The 18118-nt window shown below is 48.0% G+C and overlaps 1 protein-coding gene across 4 annotated transcripts in view; it reads left to right on the top strand.

Annotated features, from left to right (window-relative positions):
- The first annotated feature begins 491 nt into the window (after window positions 1–491).
- Window positions 492–18118, top strand: part of IGFN1 (immunoglobulin like and fibronectin type III domain containing 1) — a 38635-nt gene continuing 21008 nt past the window's right edge. For 3 of the 4 annotated variants that reach the window (XM_064733214.1, XM_064733215.1, XM_064733213.1), the window contains exons 1-6: window positions 14199–14287; window positions 14824–14923; window positions 15710–15757; window positions 16298–16343; window positions 17183–17357; window positions 17911–18024. In XM_064733214.1, the coding sequence (XP_064589284.1) occupies window positions 14225–14287; window positions 14824–14923; window positions 15710–15757; window positions 16298–16343; window positions 17183–17357; window positions 17911–18024 (546 nt within the window). In that variant the 5' untranslated portion in view covers window positions 14199–14224. Of the gene's footprint in view, window positions 739–6569; window positions 6708–11314; window positions 11384–11843; window positions 11967–14147; window positions 14288–14823; window positions 14924–15709; window positions 15758–16297; window positions 16344–17182; window positions 17358–17910; window positions 18025–18118 lie in introns of those variants that run through there. The other variant, XM_064733216.1, reaches the window with a different exon arrangement.

Here is an 18118-nt window from a genome sequence, read left to right as displayed (position 1 = left end):
AAGGAGTCTGTCCATTCCTTCTAAATCTGACTTTTCAAGGAGTTATTTTTTAAAAAGAGTGTATGTGAAGAAGCCTCATCTTTAACCATGCTTGGCCACTGACTTTTATCTGAAATTCAATTTATCTCTTCTGTTAGGGACCCTACTTATTCCTGGAATGTGATTCAAACCCGCTCAACTCCAGTTCCCTTTAAAACATCGAGAGCCCTTCAGTTGTGTCAAAGTTTGTAACAAGTTGCTGCGGAGAGGAAACACAATCCAGAGACAAAGCACCATCCCACTGACTTGTGAAATGCTGAAGAATTATGTTCATCTCAAGTTTGCTCAGCACCATTACTGGAATGGACTGAAATAATAACAAATAGGAGGCAGGTGCCCGGGTGCCCATAACAATCCCAATCCTCCGCATGTCTCGCAAGCTAACAGCCCTGTGACAGGCGGCCCCGCCCGCGGCGACACCGCGGGACAGCGGCGGGAGGGAGGCGGCACCGACGGGAGAGGCTGAGCGGCTCCAGCCCGGCCCGGCCCGGCCCGGAGCGACCCGCGCTGAGCCCGCCCGGCCTGTGCGGCTGCGGGGGGACAGCACTCGGCTGGAGGGACAGAACCCAGATAGAGGGGACAGAACTCTGCTGGAGGGACAGCACTTGGCCAGAGGGGACAGCACTCGGCTGGAGGGGACAGAACTCGCTGGAGGGGACAGCACTCGGCTGGAGGGGACAGCCGGGCTGAGAGCCGCAGGTGAGTGCTGGCACCTGCTCCGCACCCGGAGCCGTACTTGCTGCGAGCTCTGCTGCGTTTGAGCTCCGTGTGATCGAGGGCAGGGGAGGTGGGGGACACCCTGCGGGGAGACAGACCGGGCAGGGGCACAGACCCTGAACAGGACAGACCCTGCACAGGGACAGACCCTGCGGGAGGACAGATCCCGCTCAGGTACAGACCCTGCAGAGGGACAGACCCTGCAGAGGGACAGACGCTGCACTGGGACCGACCCTGCACTGGGACCGACCCGGCAGGGGGACAGACCCTGCGGAGGGGCAGACCCCGCTCAGGGACAGACCTGTGCGGGGTCTGTCCCAGTGCAGGGTCGGTCCCAGTGCAGCGTCTGTCCCTCTGCAGGGTCTGTCTGCATTGCACAGGGACAGATCCTGTAGAGGCGCAGCCCCTGGGAGGTTCAATCCTGCAGAAAGGGGAGCTCAGTGACCCTTCTGTAAAACCACAGGATTCATGGAACAAGTGGGGATGAAAGTAGAGAAATGCCCTCTCTTTCTCTGATTTTCTATATTTCCATGTTTTTATGTATTTCTGGGGTTTTTTTCCCTGTAATTCTGTGTTCTGGAGGGGAGTCTAAGGAACCCGATGTTCTCCCCGTAGTGGGGAGTGGACCGAGCTTAGCTTTAAGGTCCTTTCCAACCCAATCCATTGTATGACTTTATAATTCTGTGATTTTGGTTATTTCTCCATTGGATGCTGGCATAATTTTCTAAAGAGAGAAGACAAAGGACTTTGTACTATTCAATGTGAATTAAGTTAAAGTTGCTTATTGTGCTTCTAAACATTGTTTATATTTACTTCTCTTGGTTTATACAGTCATGTATTGTTTAATTGGTAGTTCTGTGTTGTCCATGCATCTTTTGATCGGTAGTTTTATTTTGGTTATGAGGTAGGCATGCATCTCTTCCTTAATCTAATTGGTAGATGTGTTATTTTACTCGGGTTGACACCCTTATGTCTGTTCGTATTTTTTTTGTTTCTCTTTTCTTTTTGTAATACTAGCTTTTTTATCTATAAAGATGACTTCATTTTTTTAGTTCTAGAAGGTTAGGCTGGTTCATTTAGTACATGTCTATTTTCTTGTACATATGCTCTTAGAATTTTCTGGCTTAAGATGGCACTTATTCTGATATTTTAGTGCTGGATAAAGAGAGTGTGACAGTGAACAAACTTCAGAAGGACTGGGGCAGCCTTCCCAGAAATGTGAGTCCCCTGGCACCTCTGTAGGTGCCAGACATTCACTGGTGCCAGCACAGGTCAGGCACTACCAGGTCAGTGTTGGGATTAATTCTGGTGTCCCACATCGACAACAGGAAGGTGCCACATGCACCTTGAGGTTCCAGAGATGATTTCTTACCATTTATTTCAGTGGGAAACTTCCCAGCACATCAGGGAATGAAACACTAAAACAGCTGATCAGGCCTGGTTGGGGCTTGTTTCATCTGTTGCCACTTTCAGGCAGGGGCAAAATAAATCCTGCAACAACATAAAGACCTCAGAGCTGGAGGGTTTGCTGTGCCTCTGGTTTGAAGCAGAGAGGGGGACAGAGATAGAGCCTTCAATCCCTGGTTGCATTTTATTGTTTAATATGTTGCATGCAGTGAGCTTTGTTAACCCTCTGACTGCCTGAGGGGTGCTGTCTGTGAGGTGCCCCCAACACACAGAGTTAATTTTAGCTGGAGAGGGACATTTAGCAAAACCCAAGGGCCATGTAAGGTCAAATGGAAGTTGTACAGGAACCCCTTGTTCTCTGCATTCATTAAAGCCCAGAGGGGCTTAAACCCTTGTTCTCTTCAGTGTCTCAAGGGGAATGGGAAGTCCTGGTGGAGGGATATGTCTGGTAATAAGTTGATGTTTAATCACATCTTTGGCGAGTCTTTATTAAATGTCTGTTGTCCACTATTATGTTTCGTGGATGGAAATGGTAAGTAAATCCCAGCCCCAGGACTGGCACATGCAAGGAGGATAGTCATGGGAGCAGCTGTTACTGGGAAAAGTTGGAGTGTTGGGTTCATAGGCAGCCAGGCTCCAACTACATCCTGGACTGCTAGCAAACCCCTTCAGTCAGTCATGGGTGCAAACACTGAACCAGTGAGAAGAGAAACGAGCAAGAGAACAGAAGGAATCCTCATCAGTGTGGGAATGAGGGAGCTGATCTGCACTGTGAAAACAGAGCACTGGTGCCTCCTGCTTTCATTCCCTTGGTTCTGAGCTCCTTGTGTTGTGTGAAGGTCCAGTGAGCTGCAGAGGGTCTGACCCTGGCTCTGTGTGCACAAGGACAGCAGCCCTCAGCTTGCAGGTGACAGAGGGACATGCTGGAACATGTGGGCAGGGAAAATCACCACATGCTCAAGCTTGAAACAGGTCCCTTCCATTTCTTCTGGACTCTACAACATGGATGAACTGGTGTTGAAGGACTGGAATGGAATGGGCATCTCCCACTGAAAAGAGCAGCAAGTACTCAGTAACTGGAACATCACATTTACTTAAATTCAAATGTTGTGGCTATGGAAGACTCACTGGGGCACTCTCATGCATGGTGTGAATGTTCCCCATCCTGGTGCAGGACATTCTCCTGGGAAAGCCAAAATGCTCTTCTGTCACCCAGCTGGCCCCTGGCCTGGTCTGCACACACAATGTCCCTGTGCTCACACATGACCAGCATGACCAGCACTGCCAGACTCACCTGATTTGGTGTAGTCTGTTGGGTGGTTGGAGGGCTGCAGGTACCTGTAATCTTCCCTGAATGTGGGCCTTTATTCCATACCCATGCCCATTTTCTTGTATAGTTTTTGTGGGATTCTCATTGCTGTTATGTCAAGATGGACTTGGAACACAAACACTGAGCTTTGCACATCTTCACCCATTTCATATGTGAATATTTCTGCCCCAAAGAAGCCTCCCTGCCACCAATGCCACCCTTAGAGCAGTCAGGACTGTCCACCAGGCTGCAGGGAAATGGGGTGTCTTGGCCTGGTTTTTGATCTTGGTCATTTCTTTATGGACTGAAAATCCAGACAGGGTTTTGAACCTACCAGGTCTTGGTTTATTGAGTTCTTGCCCTTTCTGAGCCATGTGGTGCCAAAGTCTGTAGGAAGAGCTGTGCCAGTTGTCACCAGTTGGAGCAGGAAGACTTGACATCAATTTTCCAAGAAGGGAATTACAGGGAAACCAGAACGTTGGAAGAGTCTTGTTTGCAGTTAAATCAGAGTTTTAAATTCAATCTGAAATAACTGTCCTTCAGCTTCTGGGCATTTCTTCACTGCCCTTCCTTGGGTGAATGGTCTGACTTTCAGGGAAAGACGTGTTCCCTCTGCAGGGAAGCAGTGCCCACTGAGCGTCCCAGCCTCACAGTGACATTCTGCAGGCTCCAGTGGCACTTGGTGCCTCAGCCCTGGCACACAGGGGTTAACAGGGCCTTGGGTGGGCGGGTGGAAAACAAGCTGTGAAATGGAAGAAGGTCAAGCTCTTGGAGGAGGTTGCTCTGTTGCAAATGGTTTTAAATTATCAGTGCCCCTGGAGGAGAGGCCCCACAAAAACTGTAAAATCAGGGCTGGAAGTGAGGCAAAGCACGATCAGTTTTGTGGGATCAGTGGGACAGGAGCAGTCATGGATCTCCTGGGATTTGTTAGACCTGTTAGACCCCACTGTCTGTCTGATTGGGAATTCCTCAGTTGAGACCCAACAGATAAATGTGACTGGAGACTCAACACCATTGGCACTTTTCTGTGGGGTGCAAATGCCGGCAAAAGGAGAACACATGGGAAGAGGAACAGCAGAAATCCCTGTGCTCCTGGATAGCTCAAGCCTCTGGGATAACTCTGCTTCTGCTGCAGCTGAGGAGAGCTGAATTCAGGTTTCAGGGGAGGCAGGTAAATGCTTCCTGTGGGAGCATTTCCAGGCCTTACCCACAGTGCTGCTGTCTCTGACACTTGTCAGGCAATGGGGTTTATCAAAGCTGCAGCATCCAGTCAGCAAAGCCACAAACTGCTGTCCTGGACCAGCAGGGCTGATGTCTGAGGGAGCTTCTCTGGGATGATCATTGTCCAAAGCAGGTGAAATGCTGTGGGAGTCTCACATTGCTAGAAAACAGTGGCTGCTACTGAGAGAATTTTCCAGCAGCAGTCCAGATTTCCCAGATCCTTGTTGTCTTATTTTCTTGGCTTGTCAACTTTCAAATGGTTTATATTTCACTTTTTAATTGCTTCTACTTTTTACTTTTATATCACTGCAAAGGCACCAGGAAGGATCTTTGCCCAGGCATCAGTTTGAGCTATTCCATTTTCCTCTGTTGACATGTTTTCTCGTGAGCTGGGAAGCTTTAAACACTGTCAACAGCAACAATGGTCGAAAAGAAAGAAGGAGTAAAGAAAATAACTCCAGAATTTAATTTTCACATTTATCTTTTAAATTGTTGGTTGAAATGGTGATTCCCAGCCCTGCAAGGGAGAAATTTTTGATACTTGACTGAGAATCTTCTTTCTCAGGCCAGTGGAAATGGTGCTCTTTGTGGTTCTTCTGTCTTGATGCAATCCAACAGGAGTCTAAGATGTGGCACCAAGGGTTTTCTGTGTGTTCCCTCCCCACTGGCCTCAGATTTTAAAATTATCATCTTCTCATAGGAAAGCCTTCTTCTGGTTCTGCCAGCACAGACAGCCTATGAGCCATGGCCATCACAGTAAAAACCCTTCTCTTGCCACCTTCTGGAGCCAGCCATTGCTCCCAAGTTGAACATGAGATTTAGTATGAATTTAATCACCCAATGCAAGGGAAAGCAACCACTGTGGGCTCTCAGGCTGAAGTGAGTGAGAGCAGCCTTCAGGCCAGGCAGGTCGAGCTCATGGGAGAAGGGAACTTGCAGACTGACCATCTCTGTGAACATCAGGAACTAAACAAAGGCTCCTCTGCTTTAGGGGAGCTTTCTGAGCAGAGGAAGGAAGGTGTACAAGGTCTTCAAGGGCAGACCAGAAGCAAAAGATTTGAGGTCACAATGCACTGAACTTGTACATCTGGGTTCCTGTCCATGGAAATCAGAGATCCCAGAGTGCTTTGGGTTGGAAGAGAACTTTAAAACCATCTAATTCCAACTCCCTGCCAGGGGCAGGGAACCTTCCACTTGTGGAATAAGTGGCCTTGTTTGCTGCTCATGGGAAAGGGATGAGCCTGTGTCTGTGTTGGAAGGAAAGGAGCAAACTGAGGTGTGTCTTTTGGCTGTAGCAGTGGAGCTATTCTGGAGCAACTGGATTTCTTTCAGGCCTCTTGGAATAGCCCAGACTGAGGGACTCTTGTGCTGAGGGCCAAGCCCAGGCATGGCTGACCCACACACAGATGCAATAATTCACTGGTTTTCCTTCTCTGCTAAGGAATTGTGGTATCTCCTAAGGACTCATGGCCTCTGAGTAGGACACACCCATCTTCTGGTGCGTCCTACACAACCTGGTGTACAGCCTGTCCTTTCCTGGGATCTGCACAAGTGTTTGTCCTTCTTTGAGGCCCAAGGTCTTGCCTTGGAGATGCAGCCTGGCCTTGACTGATGGTCGCATCTGGCCAGGCTGGCCCCGGCTGTGCCCGGCCTTGCCAAGGGCTCCAGGGCACCTCCCCTGGGCTGGGGGACTGTGGGGCTATAATGAGCCCCCAGGGCTGCTCCAGCTCAGTGTGGAGACACCCAGCAGCTCCTGGGCGCAGCCTCACTTTCTGTGAGACTGGAGAGGTGTGAGGGGGACGGCAGTTTGCTGCTTCTTTTGCCATTTAGTGACATTTACACCAGACAGATAAGGGGCTTATCTTCCTTCCCACAGGTCACTGATATCTGGGACCAGGGGACCCACTGGACAGCTATGAAGAGCTCTGTGCTCTGAGTGAACAAAGGCACTGTGGGCCTGGAGACGCAGAAGTGACTTCCAGAGGATCCTCTCAGGAGCTCGGCCTGTAGAGTGGTGAGTTTGGCTATGTCAGCACTGATTTTTGTGGGGGTGATGCAGAGCTGGGACTGGGAAGTGACACCTTTGTTATCACACTGAATGTGGGTTTGTGTTGCAGTAGGTCTGGAAATGGTTGTAAACGTTCTGGGAGTGGTGGGCTCCTGTAGGGTACACTGATTTCCCTGGATTTCCCTGGGAAGATGCCAGGCTGTTGAAGAGCTGCTGTCATTGTCCCTTGGAGCTGGCAGGGGACTTGTGGCACAGGTACACTGGGGTTCCTACAGGTTTTCATCCTGGACAGTGAGCAGGGATATGTCATCTTTCCTTCCTGGCAGTGAGACTCTGTTGTGTTTGCTCCTTGCTGTAAAACTCTTGCCTGTATCAAAGTCTGTTTCTGTTATGAAAAATCCATTGGAGTGTTGTGGCCACGGAAAGGCACAGACTGAGCAGTTCTCTTGCTGCCATCCCACCCCTGCTGCTCCAAAGGGACATGGATTCACTCTCCTGCTCACTGCTGGGGCTAAATGGCCTTTACTCCCTTAGAAAATAGGAGGGTGTGTATCTCCTCTTGGCCTTTGGTATCAGTGCCACTTTCATACATAAATGGGTGCAGGGTATCTAGTTTGTGTTTCTGTGGATCCTGAGCAAGCACTTAGGTCGTGTTCGTAATCCCTGGAGCAGAGGAGAAGATCAGGTCAGGTATAGATTTACCAAAGGGATCAGTCACACAAAATCTGATCCTTGGGCATTCCTCCCCACTCTGCACAAGACCTCCATTCATCACTGGAGAGCTTGTGACATTCCCGCTCTGTGACCTGCTCAGAAGTTTTCATGAAGTTTCCTTTCTGCAGTTTGTTGGCCTTCAGTTCTGTGGTTCTGACCAAAGCATTTGAAATTTTCTTTGAAAATTCATCTGAAATGGGAAGACTCGAGCTCAAAATATTACTTCAAGTTAACAAAAAACCACAGAAAGCCGACCCAAAGCTAAAAGAGAACTTTTAGGTGAAATATACTCACTGAGTATCTGGATCTGGGTAAAGCACAGCCAGAATTTGACTGAGCTCACAACAATTTGCTATTTTGTTTAGAACATTTTCTGTGTCAGGACTGCTCTGATTTTCATGATTTACAAAGAGAAATTCAAAGAGAATTACAAAGAGAAAAGCTTTGTCAGGGGAGGATCAGGCTGGATCTCAGGAAAGGTTCTTCCCCAGAGGGTGCTGGCACTGCCCAGGCTCCCCAGGGAATGGGCACAGCCCCGAGGCTGCCAGAGCTCCAGGAGTGTTTGGGCAGCGCTGCCAGGGATGGACAGGGTGGGATTGTTGGGGGGTTTGTGCAGGGTTGGACGGTCCCTGTGGGTCCCTTCCAGCTCAGCAGGTTCTGTGATGTTTTTATGAAAGAAATGCTGCCTGTGTTGCTGATTACTTTATTGTCACTGGTTTAAGTGTGTGCTAATGGCTTTGTCCCCGCTGAGTCTGTGCTTGTGCACTGCCCGTGGCACATCCCAGACTCTGCACCCATCCCCTCCCCATGAGCCACTCATTGGTGGGCCTTCCCTACAGCTTTGGCTAATTTTGCTCGCCAGTCTGCCAGCAATTATGTCACATCTTGTCCGTGTACTGCACTGTCTGAAGCCTGTAAATAACTCCCTGTGACTCCCCCCACACTTACAAATCCTCTGACTCCCAAATGTTTTGCTTATTCACTCAGCTGATTTATGGCCCCAGCATTGGTGTCCAGTCAGGCTCACAGGGATTGGTCTCTTGCTCTGTCTCATCCAGACAGATTGATGAACACACAGGATGAAGGGCAACCTCCCACCCTGCCAGTCTTCTAGCTTTATTTTGGGACATTAAAAATGTTGTCAGTAGCCAAGGGCTTGCTCCAGCCCTGTGCCCAAAGCCATGGAAGCTTTTCCTGTGTCTCCAGTGGGGATGTCCCTGCAGCTGCAAAGCAGACAGACTTCTGCCTGGAATGAGGAATGGCCAACTGGATAGCTGAACAAGGCTAATGCATCACAGGGATGTGTTTTACAGAGGAGTGAGAGTGCGGAGCTGCTCACAGTGTCACTCTGTTGTGCTGGGGGTGTCAGCAGCATTCACCTGGGGAGGGGTCACTCCCTCTTGGAAGCATTTATTCCATTGAATAAATCATCCTCATTTGGACACCAATGTTTCAAGCACCTGTGAGTGAAGATATGAATTACACTATGACAATTTTTAGAAGGCTTTTGCTTTCTCATTTTAAAAATCCTGTGATTTCTTTTTCTAAATTGAACTGGAGTCAGAACAAAGCCATGATCATTCATGTAACAAGGGAGTAAAATTTTTAAAAGTAAACAGGGGTAGGTTTTAGGGACTCTGTGCCAATCAGGGTGTTATTTTCTGGTCCTTATTTAATACACAAGACACTGGAAAATGCAATGTGGTTGGATTCATTACACTGAAGGAATGTTCCCTTCATATCCAGCACTGTTATTTTAACCCTGCAATCAATGTGTGGCATTAGCATGCTTCCTTCTCCAGAAGTCAGGAATTCACAGGAGTTTAAGGACTCACAGGAGCTTATTTTTAATCCAAGTGAATTTCTGAAATCTTTAAGACTCTGTAAACTCAGCAGTTTATACATAGTGCACATAGTGCATGTTGTCCACTGGGAGATGGGGCCTGTTACTGCCTGTGCAAATATTACCAGTATTTGGGGCTTTTACCAAACTAGATTTGCATTTAGCCCTCTCTCAGCAGTTTTTGTTATGGTAACACACGTGCCCTGTCCCACCAGGCTTAGAATGAAACATTCTGACATGAAGCATTTGGAGATGCCAGGAAAGGTTATGGAGCTGAGTTTGTACCCCATGGCTGGTTCAGAGTAGCTGCTCCTCTCCACTGCCCAGCGTGGAAAAATGAGTCAGGAGGAGCAAAGAATAAATGCAAGTGTAACACAAACAGAGCTTAGGGGAAAGCTGCTGCAAGCTGGTGTCAGGTCATCCTGTTTGTTGAGTGTTGTAAGCATCAGGCATTCCAGCTCCAGGAGTGGTGACATGTTTAGGAAGATACAAGAGGCAATAGGGGATTATGTTTGTTGTTAATGTGGTTCAGTACTGTGAAAGACAAATTAAATCCATCTAAAAATCTCAGCCACTCACTGTGCAATGCCCAGCCTGGGGCAGGACAGGGTGCCCTGGAATCAGCTTCTTTTCAGTTCCATTTTGTGTCTTTTCCTTCCCACAAGCTCCTCATTCCCTTCATTCCCAGGTTTTAAAACATCTCCCAGGGGATTACAGAAGTAACTCTGTGATGTCCCAGACCAGCAGCACACAGATGTGTGGTGGGAGCAGCAGAGGACATCCAGATCAGGCCAGGAGGGGACAGGAGAGAGGGCTTGGCTGGTGCTCACACAGCCCTCTCCCATTTCCCAGTGCTGTTGTCTCAGTGCATTTCCACTGAGGCCAGGGAGGCTCAGAGATGTCAATTATTGCTGAGATTTGTCATGTGTGCAGTGCCCCAAAACAAGATTGGTGGTAAGGACAAAGTGGAGCCAGTGATTTTTTGTAGGGGGGTGTCTGTGGCTCTTTGCAGCTGCTGAGTAATGGCAAAACACATTTTGGTTCAGAAGCTGACCCAGAGGTGCTGTGAGTGACACTCTCTTTGGCCTGGGCATGGTTTATCCAGCACAAATTATTTTTGCTCACTAGGTTGTCTCTTACCTTTAGCTGAAACCAATTCTCACCCAGACAATGCAGCTCGGAGTTGAATGTGTGACAAGGAGATGTCACCCCTATGTGTTTATCAGGTGCCAGGTGCCAGAGCTCAGCTGGATGAATGCCTGGTGTAGGTGTGCTCCCAAAGTCCCTGTGCCTTTCAAAACTGATGGAAGTTGCATGTTCCTGTGTCCCTCTGTTGACTGAAGGAGTGCAGAGGGTAAGCAGAGACACAGCACTAATGCCACAGGCAATCCAATCTAATTGCACTTTCAGAGCTGCAGTAACTCTATAGTTCCTGAGCATCTCTCACATGACAGAGAATCTGCTTTCCCAGCTTGCTGCAAGGCAGGGATGTGTTACATTACACATTGTCCAATTTAAAAAACAGGGAAAGAGACCCTTTTGGCAGAAGGTCCCCTGAATGATCCAGAACAATAACTCCTGAATGCCAAGCTCACACTTCACCATTCCCTTCTAAAGGCTTCTTGTCTGCTCTCAGGTCTGTTGCTAATTTAACCAAGCTAAATGAGATCAGGATGTACCTCTGCTCCATGCCCCAGTTTAGACATCCATCTCTGTGGTTTTCTTCTCAACAACTGCTTTTGCCATCCATCAGAGCCCACCACGTGAGTGCCATGTGGTGAATGTTTGCCTGAAACACGAGAGGAGGTCTTTAGAGGAAAGCCAGGTGACACAGAGGGATGCCACTGGATGTGTACATTTTCCATTCAGCCCTGCTAATCATCCTCATACCCAGGTTGTGCTGGGCATGACAGGCTGATTGGCAGCTCTGCCTCTACTTGGCTGCAAGGATGTGGCAAGTGAGGAGGGACAAACTGTGTCACTAAAGGGAGCAGTGTTAAGGTCTGTCCTTTCGCTTGCAAGCTGTAAATAATGAAAGTATTTGTCTTTTTCAAAGGAGAACTTGTAATCTGGTTGTGCTGACCCCGGAAAGCTGAGCAAAGCATCATGAGCAGCCATCAGACAGGTGAGAGAACAGACACAGCTCTGGGGAACATTCCCCTGGGAACAACCCCAGCTTGCTTCCCCACCTTGGAGATGGCAGGGATGGACCCACCAGGCTCTGACTTGGCACTGGGGCTTTTCTCATGCCAGATTTTGTATTTGAAACAAGAACTGATGCAAAGCTCTCCCTGTCCACACCGTGGCCGGAGCTGCGAGCTGAGGTGGTCCTGGGTTAGGACTTGGATCGCAAAATTTTTTTCTTGGACACAACTTTGCCAAAGACAGAAGGTGGCTTTACCAAAGCCACCCAGACCTTAATCCCCAAGCCTTGGGACACATTTACAGCCTGTGGCACTGGAATGGGTGGGACCTTTGTGGTTCGAGCAGGAGCAGTTATTGCTCTGCAGGAGGCAATGCAGACTGAGAGATTCTTTCTAAAGGATAGACATGTAAATTGAATGTATTTTTTCTTGATTTTCTAGTAAAAATCTTCAAGAAATCTTCTATCCCAGGAGTTGTTGTCACTCAGTTTGTGAATGATGTTCCAGAAGGATGCAGTACACCTGATTTTGAGAAGAAACCACTCACTCTGACTCTGCAGGAAGGTGAGATGGTAAAAGATAAAGAGGGAAAGCCACAAATCTGGGGGTTTGACTCCATGTCCCACCTACATGAAAAAATTATCATGATTAAATCAAGGGAGTTTCTAAAGTGATTTGACATGACCACAAAAAAAGTGTTGTGTGGCCAAAGTCTTTGTTACATTGATGACAATTCCATCAGTCCTCACAAAGGTCTCCTGAGTTGTCACTATGTGTATGCAAGACCAACATCTGGCTCTTATGTGCACAGCAAATCCAGTGAATTCTGCAGAGAGCTCTCACAGTAAGGATTTTGCAGCAAAAGATTCAGCACATTGAAAAAGCTGTTGTTTTTGTTTTCCTGTTGAAAGAACTTGTGCTCAGCACTAAAATCAGCTGCTTTTAAAGTAGGATATGCTGACTGGAGGTGCTGTTTAGGCTATAGCAGCCTTCCAGTGCCTAAACAGACTCCAGGAGAGATGGACAAGGGCCTGCAGTGCCAGGACAAGTGGAATGGCTTCCCATTGCCAGAGGGCAGGGTTAGGTGGGATATTGGGAAGGAATTCTTGGCTGTGAGGGTGGGAGGCCCTGGCACAAAGTGCCCAGAGCAGCTGTGGCTGCCCCTCGATCTCTGGAAGTGTCCAAGGCCAGGCTGGATGGGTCTTGGAGCACCCTGGGATAATGGAAGGTGTCCCTGCCATGGCAGAGGGTGGAATGAGATGGGCTTTGAGGTCACTCCTAGCCAGGCCATTCCATGGTTCTGTGATGATTCTGTAAGGAACAAGGTAAGGATCTTGCACAGAGCACAGAGCAGGCAGCTGATGAGCCAATAAATGGAATCAGTGAAGAGCCTGCCAGAGGGTCTCTGTGCACCTGCAGAGAGTCCTTTTGTTTTTTTCTTTTTCGTTGGTGGGGAGTGGCCTGAGAACATCGTGTAGCTCCTCTTCCCTGCCAGGACTGAACCAGCAGCTTGGATTTTGGTGTTCCACACTCACCTGTGGATTTCCAGGAGACACTGAGGTTTTCTGACGGAGCACAGTGGCCTCTAGTGGAACCTGTCCCTCTTCCTCCTCCTCCACTTGCACGTTTCAGCCTACTAAGTTTTCACCTGTCTATATTTTCACCTGTGTAAATTTTCCAAGTTACTTCATTTCCAGCAGGTTTTTGCACATTCATGTTGGTCACTGTAATTCTGTGCCTGTGTAGAGGCACCACGAGGGCCTTTAACTCTGTCATCACCCCACTGTGTTCAGTGCATGGCTGAGCTGATTCTTCTGGCTGGGTGGTCTGTGGCCAGCCTGGGAAAGTGCAGCCAAAGTGGCTAAAATGTAATACAGGGATAACAAACTGCAATCAGACTTCAATGAGAGATAGCACTGCAATCTCAAAGGCTGGAAAAGGTCTTTTGATAAGGATCTGCTGGCAGGAACTTGTTCCATCAAATAAATTTGGTGATGGTGACTGCAGAAAGGTGTGAGAAATGTTGCCAGACTTTCCAGGGAGAATCTTTAACAGTGTTGGTCACCTGAAGAGCAAGAGTATTAAAAAGTAAGAGAGAGTGATCATTTCCACCCTGAGGTGTTTCCATGGATAACTCACCTCCATTGCTACTCCCACTCACTCCCACAAGTCACTTCTCTACTTGTTTCCCAGTGTTCCCTGTGGTTCTGGAGCCTGTTGGAGAAGAGGTTTGTTCTGGGCAGTGGGAAAGCTGCTGGAGGTTTCTGTGGCTCAGGCTCCTGGGGAGCAGGGATGGAGAGGAACCTCCTTCTCTTCTCCCTCCCTTGTCTTTTCAAACAGCAGTGCCTGGTGGGTTTGGAGTGCAAGGTGGTGCCAGTTAAAGATTGGAGAAACAGTGGGATTTGACAGGGAATATGTGTGATGAGAAGGGATTTGGACATTTCATGGGTAAAAAGCAAGTCTGGGTTGAAGTTGCTGCCAGGCCTCTGATTTCAGTGATGGTCAGAGATGTCAGCAGCCACATCTGGCAGGGTAGTGCCACGTTTTACAGGCCTTTTATGATTGAATACATACAAAACCTGAATTATTGATGTACAAAAGATGTTATTTTTGAAGAATGTTTCTGCATAAAAGAACAGAAATTGCTCACTCTGGGGATAACTCTTGATAAGAAAAGGGGCCAGGCCTGAGAGTCCTCATGTTCAAGCCTGTCTTAAATAACGAAATCCTTGTTTCTTTTCAAAGGGAAAGATGCCATTTTCAGAGCTGTGGTCAAAGGTGTCCCAGCTCCTGAGGTGAAATGGTCACGTACACAGAAAGGAATGGATGATCCTGCCAAATATCAAATGTCCTTCAATAGTGCTACAAATGAATTCATTCTGCAGGTAAAGATCAAATATTTCAGAAAGGACTTGTGGAACTGAGAGAAATGGACAAGAAAAACCTGCAGTGGGATGAGGGGAAGCAGAGGGACAGCTCCAATCTCTGCTCCCTGTGAGCAGGGACAGGACCCCAGGGAAGGACTGGAGCTGTGTCAGGGCAGGCTCAGGCTGGATCTCAGGAAAGGTTCTTCCCCCAGAGGGTGCTGGCACTGCCCAGGCTCCCCAGGGAATGGGCACAGCCCCGATGCTGCCAGAGCTCCAGGAGGGTTTGGGCAGGGGTGCCCAGGGTGGGATTGTTGTGAGTGTCCTATCCAGGAGCTGGACTGGATGATCCTCTGGTCCCTTCAAACTCAGAGTATTCCATGATTCTACACATTGAGCTCTGAGATAACACAAAAATAAGCAAACAAAGCTTTTTAGAGCCCTTCTGGGAACAGAAGAAGCCTCTGAGGTGCCACTGAGTAGCTGCTTTATGAGAAGCTAAAGGTGAACTGAACCCAGCCCTTTGTGTGAGCAGTTTCTGTGCTCTCCCTTTGCAGATCAAGAGCCTGGCCCTGGGTGACAGTGACTTGTATCGCTGCTGTGCTGTCAATGCCTACGGAGAGGCCTCGTGCTCTGCTGGCCTCAGGATCCTCCAAGGTAGGACTGGCAGCTCCACAGGCTGTGCTGTGCTGTTCCCTGGGCTGGCTGGACTCTGTCTGGGCATTCTTGGTGTGAAGGTTTGGTATTCCCCTCACTGAAGACTGCAGATCTTTTGGTGGCTCCCTAACACTGTGAGCTTTAAGGCAAGGGTGAGGAAAGTGGAATTGTGCTCACTGCACTGGTCCATAATCAGACACTCTGGGTTTACTGCTGAACTGCCCCAGTCCTTTCTTTTTGGTGTTGAATGAATCAGCCCTTTGGGAGGTTTCCATCCCTCTGTGGCTGTCTCTGCACCTCGTTCCTTCTTGTGTCACAGTTAGTGCAGAGAAATGGGCACTTGGTGGGTCAGATATAACTGATTTTCTTGGGATCCACTTGAGCAGAAGATGGATTATATCTGAAGTGTCCATGTCACCTCTGTGCCTTTCAAGGTTAGAAGTTTAGAAGGCACCTATCTGCAGTTGCCATTTCCACCCTGGCTTCCCATCTCTAACACATGTTGATATTTCCTCCCATTGCTTAGACCATAAAATCGGTAGGCCAAAAATGCTCTCCTCCTCTTTGTGGAGTCTGCAGCAAGCACAGAGTCAATGGCAATAGAAATATGACCTTTATAGGCGGAGTTTATTGGGAGCAAACATCAGATTGACAAAGAAATCCACACTGGGATTCCCTCTTGCACTGGTAACACATACAGTGGTTTCATGGCTCATTGGTTCACTGCTGTTAATCTTATCTTGTTCATCCTGTGGCTTTTTTTCCTTCTGCTTTATAAATGATCAGTTGGCTTTAAGAGGAAGGCAAAATATGTTCCTGTTCATGCTGCTGATGGTAAGTTAAAGATCTATTTGTGTAATATATTATTGTAATATACTATTGGGGGGGGGGGGCAGAGAGAAAAATACTCTGCCACACTATTGCTACCCCAAACTTGTAAAGACTGGAGAAGGATTAATGAGCCTCTAATGTTCTGTCATCTCTGTCTGCTTGCTCTTTGCCTTTTGCTAAAGTGATGCTTTTCAACACGGTTTTGGGCTGTTCTAATTAGTGATTGTGGAATCATTAGGAAAGGAAAAAGGGATTTGGGGATGTTAAAAACATCTGGATCAAACTTGTTAACATGGCTGAAAATAGTGAGTCTCCAGAGGGAAAACCTTTAGGGAGAGATGAACTTCACTGGCACTCAAAGGATGAGCATGGCAGTGAGAACTGACTAAGTTTCATGACAGTTTTTTGATAAAATGTGAAAAAAACACCAGAGACTTCAGCAGAAAGACCTGTTGTCAGTGGCTATTCTGCATTATCTTCTTTGGGGAGATGTATTTCACAGTGCTGGCTATGTGACTGTTGCTTCTCCCACCCTTGTAACAGAGCTCAAGAAGACACTCCAGGACTCCAGGAAGATGCTGAGGAAGAGGTAAGGCTCTGGAGTGAGGGCCATGCTCCCACTTCTGGATGTTTCCCAGTGCTAGGGGACAGCTCCAGAGACCTTCAGGGCAACACTTCTCGTGTCCAAAGTTGTGGTGAGACTCCCAGTGGAGAGACAGGCCAGAGCAGCTTGGCCCTGCCAGCTGGACTGAGATGAACACAAGATTGCAGCCTCATTTGGAGAGGTATTTCCTCAGCACCACGAGGCTGAAGGGAGGCTGTGTTTCTCTGCTTCCCTGTGTTTAGCTCACGAGTGGCTCCCTGTCCAAAGGACAGGTCCCCATGCACTGCTGGCTCTGGCTGCCAGCCCAGCTGCACTGCCAGGTGCACAGGGCACAATCCTTCCCTTCCCTTCCCTTCCCTTCCCTTCCCTTCCCTTCCCTTCCCTTCCCTTCCCTTCCCTTCCCTTCCCTTCCCTTCCCTTCCCTTCCCTTCCCTTCCCTTCCCTTCCCTTCCCTTCCCTTCCCTTCCCTTCCCTTCCCTTCCCTTCCCTTCCCTTCCCTTCCCAGGTGGGAAGCTCCAAGCATTGCCTGCTGATAATGATCTCTGTGAGAATCCTGAGCTGTGCTAGGCAGTTACCTGGCCTGGGCCAAACTGTGCCAGACCCTCTGGTGATAACTCAGCAGGGTGGAAGCTGTTCTCTGGCACCATTTAATTTGTAGTACAGATGCAGAAAACCTGCTCTGGAAGTGTCCCAGTCTTCCCTGCCTGCACCTACAGGGCCAAGTGGACTACAGGAATGATGGAGATGAAAGAGAATTAGGGATAGAAAAACAGGACATCTTGTTGTCTGTGAAAATGTCTGAATGGTTCCCCCCTGGTTCTCAGGGCTGCAGCACCAAAACCAAAGCCCCTGGACAAAGAAGCTGTGTGGCAGCTGCTGCTGAATGCAGATAGGAGAGATTATGAGAAAATCTGTATAAAATATGGAATTGCTGACTTCCGTGGGATGCTGAGGAAGCTGCAGGAGATGAGGAAAGAAACGGAGAGTGAACAAGACAAGGTAAATAAACTGAAACCACTCATTTTTAAGAAATTGAAGTTTCTGAAAACAGGCTATATTTTCCTAAATTGCTTTGGAGATGAAAATTTTGTTATATGACAGTGATTTATGACAATATTTTAAAGAAGTTCCACTTCTTTTACTCATGCAGGCAAAAATGCTAATGAATTTTATGAAGTTCAGTTCACAGATTTTAGGAGATACTGACCACAGGGTTATTCAGTTGTCTCTGATGAGAATTTGGATGCCAAATTAAAAATTATATGTCCAAAAGTAAAAATTTGCCTTCACATACAGGGGCATGTAGAGACCTGGATGGACAGTGTGGGAGTGACCAGGAGGCAACACATAAAAAATAATTTATACACAGGAGGAAACTGTGGCAACTTACAGACACTGCAACTCACTGTACCAGAACTGTTACTTACAGATACTTCTGCTACATAATGTTAGAAGTAGCTCTTTAAAGTAGATTTCACGTTAATTCAACAGCTTCAGAACCTTTGCCATGGCAGCTTTACCACTTACTAGGTTCTTCAATATTTCTTTGCAGTTAGTTCACAGTCTCAAAAACTTTGAACACATCAGAGTCAACAAGGAGGGAAATGCTACCTTCAGCCTGGAGATGGAGCTGAAAAACAGCAACAGCAACGTTTACCTGCTCAAGGTGAGGGGGATGAGTGGGGCAGCAGCAGCTCAGAGCAGCCCCTCCAGTGTTCTACAGAAAAGGCTTCATCTGCTAGGCAGTGGCTGAGAGTAAA

The sequence above is a fragment of the Zonotrichia leucophrys genome, chromosome 26 (assembly GCF_028769735.1).
Source record: "Zonotrichia leucophrys gambelii isolate GWCS_2022_RI chromosome 26, RI_Zleu_2.0, whole genome shotgun sequence".
Taxonomy (NCBI): domain Eukaryota; kingdom Metazoa; phylum Chordata; class Aves; order Passeriformes; family Passerellidae; genus Zonotrichia; species Zonotrichia leucophrys.
Note: the sequence above shows the minus strand (reverse complement) of the source record. Positions and strands in the feature narration are given on the sequence as shown.